General features: G+C 39.6%; 1 protein-coding gene across 1 annotated transcript; it reads right to left on the minus strand.

The window, feature by feature from the left end:
* Positions 1-4,601: 4,601 nt before the first annotated feature.
* LOC136447375 (prostaglandin E synthase 3-like) lies at positions 4,602-9,453 on the minus strand. The gene is made up of 8 exons (XM_066446219.1): positions 9,338-9,453; positions 7,891-8,016; positions 7,353-7,422; positions 7,105-7,203; positions 6,545-6,634; positions 6,119-6,190; positions 5,737-5,761; positions 4,602-5,519 (listed from the first exon to the last, which is right to left on the minus strand). The coding sequence occupies exons 1-8, from the start codon at positions 9,346-9,348 to the stop codon at positions 5,500-5,502; spliced, it is 513 nt and encodes a 170-aa protein (XP_066302316.1). The 5' UTR covers positions 9,349-9,453; the 3' UTR covers positions 4,602-5,499.
* Between the last annotated feature and the right edge of the window lie 435 nt (positions 9,454-9,888).

Raw genomic sequence — 9,888 nt, forward strand, 5'->3', positions numbered from 1 at the left:
GGTCGTGTTATTTGAAAAAAGAACGTACTCATTTACATAGTAAATACATTTTTGTTGTTGACAATCATGAACGGATGCTTGGAGGGTGCAGTTTTAAATATAAAGCTATCGGATATCATGATACCACAAAACACGGTCCCAGTATCACGTGTGCCTGCCGCGTGCCACAGCAGGTAGATGCATAATTCACGCCCTGTACGCGTTATACAGGTATTTTGTTCTGCTCAATGATATTCACAACGTGGCACGAGCCGATTAGTCCGGTAGCCCTGCAAGGGTAACTCCTTGTGATCCATACAGTCTCGAAAACAACATGTCAAGTAAACGTATTCACAGTTCATTCAGGTATATCGTTATATATATCATGTCAGTCAAGTACAAGGCAAAATATTTAATGATACGTTGAAGTGTTCAGAATCACCAGACTACATGTAAGTCGTTGATATCAAATTGTGACCTGACTTCAATATCTTTTTCTTATATATCAGTAACATGTATCCTATTACAGACTAGGCCATAGTATCGAAATTATCTATTTCATCTACAGTCATCAGGGCCTGTGCCCCCCCCCCCCCCATGCCCCATGTTTACCCTCCGTACTGTTCTACCCATTAAGGTAATAAATAAAAAAGGTAAAGGTAAATGATTTATTTCACTCCTGGATAAAAAAAATGTCCATAAAAATGCGTTGATGCATAGCTGGGTACTAACGCATCGGTTGTGTACAAAGAACTTTGTTATCCAATAATCTATGAATTTAGCTGATGAAACTCTTTACGGGGATATATTAGTTATGTATATGAAGGAGAATTCACACAACACAATAATAGAATGCGATCTGAACTACGTCTATAATACAGATCTACTTAAAGCATTGTATCAAGGGCTCCCTTGAAAATTAGTTACTCAGTTAACTGAAGGGACTACCCTAAAGATTAGTCAACAAATGAATTAAAATAAAAACGTCGGCTGCTAACACCGCCCCTCCCACCCACTGTTTTCCCTTCGTGTGTTCATGCATACTCAAACGCGTGACTGATAATTAGGCGGGCGCACCTCCAACATGGCTGTGTTCAGACAGGTGTATTTCGTGTTCCTCATTTCTGGAGCACTGTTCGCACAACTTCCCACCACTGACGGCTCGGTCTCAAATCCAGGTAAGTTGTCGACATGTCGTGGTCCGTACTTGGCTTAATTTGTACCAACTCTCTTGCTTACGTTTGGTGTGCAACTTGTTAAATACCAGGCACAGGCAGGTAGGGGGTGGTAATACTATTGTAGGATCTACGGTCTACTGAACAGATATACTTCGCTTCCTCTTTGTGTCTAAACAATACCTTAGATTTGGCGAAAGAATAGATTATACTTCATGTGGATTGCTTTATCCGGCTCACAAATTGCATTCCTAACAATTGCGTTTGACATGGTATTGTTGTGTATCAATGTCAACACTGTGCCTTATGCTCAGGCATAGCGATATTGAAGGTGTATACTGGCTGCTTTTGTAGAAAGCGAAAACCCACTAGTTGATCCTTGAAATGTTTGAATACCCAAGTTGCAAGAACATGGCGGGGAGGTTTGTTTAGCGCATGTGTACACTCAGTTTGTGAGCAGTATAAACTGTACAGTATGTTATACTATAGTATTAGCTACATACAGGTGCTGATACATGTTTATATACTAGTAGGCCATCCACAATGCAATGGTTATTGGCCACCGGGATTCACGGTAAACATGTACTTGGGGTCATACCCAAAAGACCCCCATGAATGCTAACGTTATAGTGTGAGTTTCAAAAATCAATGCAGGAACGCGATAGAACATAACTCTCCAGTCACTTAACAGCAGGAAAATCACGTTCGAACAACACCAACCGCTCACTGTTGTGTACAAAACAGAAATGCGTGGAAAATGTATGTGATTTGGACAACACAAAATTCTTTGAATTCATCCTACTTCCCTGCGTGTCTGTGCTTTCCCAGTATGTCTATGTTGTAGGATCTACATGTAACATATCGTATGCATGTAACGTATCGTAAACATGTGATGTATAGACGTAATGTATCGTATAATATCGTCATTAACTTACACAACCTTACATTTTGCAGAACATTAGCCTAAGTGTCATCCTGTTTCATTTCCAGGCTCTAGGTGAACGTTGAGCCTGGAACTGAAACAGGATGACACTCGACTAGCAGAACATAGCAAAATAAAAAAATTGCATTTCTAAAATCAAACATGTCAAACAATCAAACAAATATGAGCACGAAATCGTTATGCTGTTCGTACCTATAACGCTTTAAAGACCACTTTATGGTTGACATGACCTCCTCATAATGATTACAGGATTGATGACGTCATCCCCATCTCTGTCGAACGTGACTCCAACGTCTCGATCGCCATGGACACCAACAACAACGTCACCGTCACGGGCACCGTTTCCTGCCCTCGCACCCACATGGATGCCACTGTCACCAGGGATGACGTCCTCATTGACAACACCACCCGTGATGACGTCACCCCCGACCACTGCAACCTCCGCCCTCAGCTCGATATCACCGACACCAACACCGACCATATCAGCGTCCACCACAAACATGTGGTCATCTCCGTCTACAGCATTCTCCATGGCAACGGCACCGATCACGGCTACCCCAAAGCTGATGCCGTCCTCAGCATCTCCATCGTCCGTGATGCCTTCGCTGACGGGCACCCCAACTCCAACACTCGGCTCGCCATCATCGGCATCATTCGTGATGTCATCAACACCGCTATCGGCACATTCCGGCCTGATGCCATCAGCAGCAACACCGTCCAGTGTGGCAGCCCCACCAGCCAGTCCGAATATCACCTCGTCACCTCCATCGGCATCTGCAGCGAAGACCTCGGCACCGGTGATGTTGATGACGTCATCGCTGATGACGTCATCGCCCTGTCCGATGACGTTGGCCTCTACAGCAATAATGGCGACTAATCAGCCACACGTGACACCAACATCAGTTATGATTACTTCAATGTCACCATTGGCCACGCCTACATCAACACTCATCGTTGGAACACAGAGTTTGAACCCGACCAATCAGATCTCAGCTACAATCTCGATCATGCAAACCACCTGTTCCCCGCCAATCACAGCTAACGTCACAACCAACACGACTGACAGGGTGCAGGTTGATCCAGGAACAAGCGTGTCATCCACAGTTGGAATAGTGATAGGGGTCGTGTTAGTGCTGGGGCTAGTGACCATGGCTGCCGTGGTGGTGACAAGAGCTCTCAAGAAAAGAAAGGCCGCATCCGGTCGTGAAATGTCTTACCTATATCTTCTGGAAAACCTTGAGGACGCTTCTACCTCTCTGTAGTTGCAACTTGACAGGTCGCTCGATTCGATCAGTCAACTTCAGTTCTCAAAATGAGACACATTTCATTAAGACAAAATTACTTTCAAAAGCTGGCTCAAAGTTTGTAAGTTTTAAAGTTTGCCAGTAATCACTTATTGTCATGTTTTTACAAGCATAACGTAAACATATATTGGGCTGAAGGTCTGTATGGGAGTTTACTTTTATATAAAGGCAATTACTATTTACATATTTTCAACTTGCACCGCATTTCAACCATCAGACATAAAGTCTGTCATCCACACATTTTAACTTGTGAGTAATAGTTCATATTCTTTACTTTTGTTTGAATGTCATCTTAGAATTTTATTGAAAGCTTAAGCATCTGAATTCCTGCAAGATGTGTTCAGAAGATGCCTAATTATTGTTTCGTAAGATTTCATGTCGAGTATTTATCTTTTAGTATACTCAAGTCAGTTGCCAAGTGGTTGCTATCAAGTTGTAACTGTTATGAAAATGCCTTTGTTGCAAAGATTTGAGTGACTATCACTGCACCAAGGTTCCTTAAGCTTGGGTTAGCCTCACAAATGTGATGTTAATTCCAATGGCATCACTTTGTGCTAGTGTCCACGTCAATATATGTATTACTGGTACAGACAAACTAGCCTGGGTGCCATCCTATTTAGTTTACCAGGGATCCTAAACTAAAAAAAGTAGATATAGGGAGAGTGTGGGAGTCACAGAAAACTACTAACTGGGAGGGAACCCAGGCTAGGAGTCGATGGCTCACACATGACATATTGTATCCCTGGGTGGAAAGTTGTGCCAAGAAAAATGTGAACAAATTATGTGTGGAGACCTCACACATTATCTCAACTCACAACTGTAATTGTAACCATTGGACAGTGATACTAACTGTGATACTATCTAAGTGCTAGAATGTTGTACTGCTGTTTAAGGTATAATGACAATTTTTGTGTGCAAAAACTTGATGTAAGTTAGCACCAACCTAGCATTCAGGATTGTCTTGTATCTCATATTCAAAGAGAATTTTGTATTTCAGAAACCTACTAAAACTGCTGTAATATAGAAAAAGTGCCAAAGGCAATACAAAGAGAGACAGAGTGTGTTGTGAATGTCTTTGTTTCTGACTTTGTGGAGTTCAAAGCTATACCTACAAACTAAATATTTAAGCAATGCAATTATTTTCACAACTAATCTTAACTACATGTATATGTTATCTCACACAAATCAAAGAAATACCAATCACTTTTGTAGTTTGGTTTTATTCCAACAATAAGATGTACCAAATAAGGAGAGCTGCTATACTGAATCTAAACCATGCTATGTCTATTCTATCACTTTCTAATAAAGAACACTTAGAATAGTATGAATTCCATTGTTGCTAACTGTGTAACAGAGATTTACATAGCACTTTTTGCACAGGGGGTAACTCCAAACATTGCTTTACACAGAAAGGCCAACCTGTGTTGATTCTTATTCCATCAGATTTGATTTTGCACATACAAAAGAGTGTTTAACTTCTGTGTGCATGTAAATTTTACATTCCACTACAGTTCAGAACATTTCCTCATATGTTGGGGCGCAGGATTTCCACAAGAAAATGCCATGTAGCATAACTCATGCACTGCTAATAGCTTTACACCATTTTCCCAACATCACATTCCTAACCATATCTTCTTGGAGAGAGGGTGCTAACAGCATAGGATTAAGCGCCACCATTTTCTTCTTATCTGAAAGCCTATTCAATGCAAAAAAAAATGCAGACTGGCCAAAATTGAATTGAATGAAACATCAAACTTAAAGATGACATACACACAATCATGTGTGACATTAAGACTTATATGGACATTGGAACTTAATACTTCAAATAAAAAATTTGTAATACATCTACAAAAAGTACACTTTCCTCTTGGTAAGTCCTTTGAGTCTATGTACAAATGCATGTTGTGAAAGTCTGAAGGTTTTAATGATATAAAATGTATGGTGAGAACACTGCAATATCGTATCAGCAGCCAAGAGCTACAAAGTATTTTACAGTTTTAGATGAGAGTCACGTAAAACTATCTGGCTAGACTGAGGAGGGGGTGAACTATTGGAAGAAAAGTGAAATCGCCTGTTTTGCATAAGGAACTTTTGGATTCTACTCCAAGTCTGGCAACTCTGCAAAAGATAGGAGACAGCAAATATCAGTACATGACTGCAAATGTTGTATCATTGAAAACAAAGAAGAAATGGTTACTGACAAAGTACAAAGGAACAAATTTGAGCGACTTTGATTTTAAATTTCAAACCCCACAGGGATCAATGACATTGAACACAATCATTTCTGCAAAGTAAACTTCATTAATTTTAGCTTTAATACTTCAAGATATCTTACCTTCATCATCACTATCCTTCTCATCCTGGATAGAAAAGAGAAACATTTCAATCAATGAGCAGCAAAATACAGTAGAACAGATGTGTCTTTTATCAACTTCTATTTTGCATTGTTCATCTGAATATTACTTACTTCTCTGCTTCTCTACCATGCTAGTTAGTTAATCTTTCACAAAATAAGACATACAAAACCCTACATTTCAGTACATGTAAGTAATTAAGTTAAAAGTCTTGATGTAGACCTATTGTCAATAAAAAAACTCTTCTTCTGCTCTTTTCTTTCTTGGTAGACAAAAAACTAGACATGGTGTACACACAATTTAAAATAAAAAGGCTTCTCTCGGTTCATTCGCTATTTGCTAAACTATCACACATGTACTTACATCCAGATCATCCATGCTCGGTGCATCGCCATCACCTAAACCACCTCCGCTCTCTCCCATCTGTGCCATTAACTGGATAGCAGAGGAATTAAAAGAGATTAATACAACAAAATTTCAAGCCAGTCAAAACCCATGGATGCATGATTGTTGTCAAATTCATCATTGATATTTGCCACTCAAATCATCTTAGGTTCAGAACATATCATGGTATCAAAATCATTTCACTTCACTGACAATTACTAGTAACTGCTTTTTTGTATTCACATGGAAAACAGAAGGTCATTCATGAAAAGAGATGTTGCTTTTTATAAGTTGGCAGCTCTTAAATCGTATCACAGTATCAATAACATTTCCCTTAACTTGTCAACTGATTATTTTTTGTATTCACATGGAAAATAGAGGGTTATTGATGGAAAGAAAAGTTACCTTTTCTAAGTTGGCATCTCTCTGCTGATCTTCCTCATCTGAATCGTCCTCGTCTTTCCAGTAGCTGAAATCTGTCCGCAGCCAGTGGAGCTGTGGTGCACACAAACAAAAATCTTTATCCTCAGTTTCAATCAATAAAACTGAATGTAATATCTTTTTACTTCAGGGAGCGAAGTAGTGTTTTTGGCTTGTATTTCTGTCAGTGTTTTTGCAATTTACAATATCCACAATGCAGCATTGCCATACATCCTTAGTGCTGTCTGTTGGACTGACAGGATTGCAAAGTAGTATGGGTAAGGGGTTGAGGCCTGCCATCTCTGATTGACTTGTTCTCAAGGATACTTCCAGGACTAAAGCTAAAGGAACCTTATGTCTACGGCAAAACACTTCTACTCTAAGCAAATTTCACATCAAGTATGCACTAAGCTGCTACAGTGTATATTTTTCTATGGTATCATTTGGACTTGTCATCAAGTACTGTAGAACTGAGAATATGTCAAGTTTTGGAGTACAAAAATGTTATACAGAACACAGTAAATGATGATGATGACGATACAAACCTTTGTTTTTGCCTCTGTTAGTCTGGTCCAGTAGGGCCCTTTGTCTTTCTTCTTGATGAGAAATTTCAGACCTCTTGCTGTTGCATTGTATTTAGATTCCTAGGAGAGGGAGAAAAGACATTCATTGACATGAAATATTTCCTACACATGAACACATCTTCTGTCAAGTCCCAACAAAAAGCAAATTGTGCGCTGAAAACTTAGTCAAAATGGCACAATGAAGAAAAAAAAAAGAAATCTGATCTTACCTCTACATCAACTTCCTTAAAGAAGGTAATGTCACAGCGGTAGTCCTTGTTTTCCGCTCCTCCTTTTCCACTGCACAAAAATATACACAGATTTTATCATTATGAAGGTTAGACATACAGGTAGACAATTCAATCTCTACAACTGGATTTACTTCTGGTTGTTTCAAGCGACATCCATCACTCTTCTTCAGCATCACTGGAATAAACTGGCAGAACACTCAATACTAGTACATGTTAAACTGTTGCAGAGATTCATTTGTCTTTAACCATTTTATCATTAGAACTAATAGAAGCACACAATGAACTGCAATACATAATAGAATTACAGACTAAGAAATAGAAGGGTTGTTGCGATTCTGCAAAACAATGAAACTTACTTAGTCCAAACAGGTACATATCCTGTTATCTATTGTACGTCCCGGAATACAACACAAAGTAATATGGCAATCTCACTTGGTGTATTTACTCATATTATCACCAACTATCATTGGATAAAGATTTTAAAGGGAAATCATTTGATCAATCAGGGAAAGTGTACCTGAAAGAAAGGCTTTTCTCGTTGAGCGTGACCTTCCTGTTTTTGTCGCGGTCGATGTCTTCTACCTGAATGGTGAGGATGAGGACGTCATCGCGTTGGGCCCAGTATACCGCGGGAGCAACAGGTCTGCGCAAACACAGAGGGTAAAATTATGTGTTAAAATAGTTGTCAGAATCAGATGTTTTCCGGGCTGTGTCCATGCAGGGCCTGACCCTCAGTCCTGGGACAGGCAAAATTTCAACACAACCGTCCAAAAATTGTGAACTTCATCACAAGAAACTGAAGCTTAAAATACAGATTTAACAGCCATCAACAAAGTTACAATACTTATTCTAATGTCTTGCCTGTACAATTAAAAGCCTTCGAAATTGTTGCATCCTTTGGGAATTGGGAAACAATTACTTGAATTACAGTGGACAGGCCTGTAATCATATGGTGCTTACTGAGCTGAATGGGTCCCAGGTCTGTGTCCCGACTAATCCCTTATGAGCTTATTACTGTTGAAGGTCTGCATATTTTCCCACCATTACAATTTCTGGATTTTTATCTGAATCAATAGACCAGATTGATTCTTGATGATTGGTTATTCTAAAAAAAAAAACTTCAAAATTATGATCCAGCAAAAAGTCCCTGTTGAAAAATTTGCTAAGCGGAAAAATTCATGTTTAAGAATTAACGACTAAAAAGATTACAAAGCCTGGAGTTGCAACATGTCAGTGTACTGATTATGATATCTAAATTATACATGTTCCTGTTGTTCCACATCTCTTTAGCAACAGATGGTATCCAGGTAACAAATACAACCATGATATGGAACTTGAAGCAACATATCGGGTAACGTAAGTAGTTAATCATCCTAGGTATTTGCTGATCATCATAAAATAATTCAGAATGTTACAATCTTTATTCAACATTATCAATATTTCATAGACAAGCACAGGTGCTACAACTGCACTATATCACCGGCATGAATGAACAAAGACCGTGCACGTACGATCATAATCATATCCTCACACAATGGTATGGGGAGGGGGGCACACTAAAACGTGGGGAGGGGGGCAAGAAACATGCTTTCATCTTCTCATAGCATGAGACCATGGGGCTACCTCCTTTGACACGTAGTCACACAAGTAAAAAGCACTATTTTGTTCAATTTTCATTAAAAATCTAACGATGAGAAGAATTCTATCGTGTGCATGACGTCAGGTTGACCCGAGCGCGAACATGAGGAAATTTGGCCGCTGCCCTCCCACATGCACGCCATGCCACAGCGTCTCCCGAACTAAACTCCCGTTTACCCCCTCCCCCTGCTGCCAATCCATCAAACACAATAACAATCAGGTACCCAATAATTTTCTATACCACGCTGTAGTAAAGTTTCGGTGCAAAACGTCTAAACTGCCGACAGGAACGACGTAAACTGAAAATTATTTTTTTGAATACTCACTTGTCAGCCATCTTTGCAAATCCTGGCGCTACGAATGCTGGGAAATTTTAGGGTCAGGCCTTTACTCTGGAAAGTTCCAGGCCCGAGGAATGTAGGATGCAAAAATTAAAGAAAAAAGTACAGACACAAAATTTTACTTGCACATTTATCTATCTGTTTTCCAAATATGATATATACTTTGATACGTAGGTTCAACAAATCGTTTCTGTCCCGCTTTTTATTCAATATAATAAATTAATTATTACTGATGAAAACGCAGTACCGTTAAATATCGCATTGTCACATAGCGCTCTTGAACGTGGCACTAAAAACAACGATCTGGGCCCTGGATCCAAGTTCACTGCAGAGATGCACACATAACTGTGAAAGAGCCCGTATTTAGGGGTGCTTAAACGACATACTAGTGTGACACTTTCAGTTGCGAAGCTTTTTGGTAGAAGTGTGATTTATTTTCGACGATACCCTAAGTCCCTAAGCATTGTAGCATTTATCATAACACACTATAACGCGAGCCTGCAATAATATTTGCTTCCGCCCGTATCACGCCATGT

This window comes from Branchiostoma lanceolatum, chromosome 13 (genome assembly GCF_035083965.1).
Source record: "Branchiostoma lanceolatum isolate klBraLanc5 chromosome 13, klBraLanc5.hap2, whole genome shotgun sequence".
In the NCBI taxonomy this organism is placed as follows: domain Eukaryota; kingdom Metazoa; phylum Chordata; class Leptocardii; order Amphioxiformes; family Branchiostomatidae; genus Branchiostoma; species Branchiostoma lanceolatum.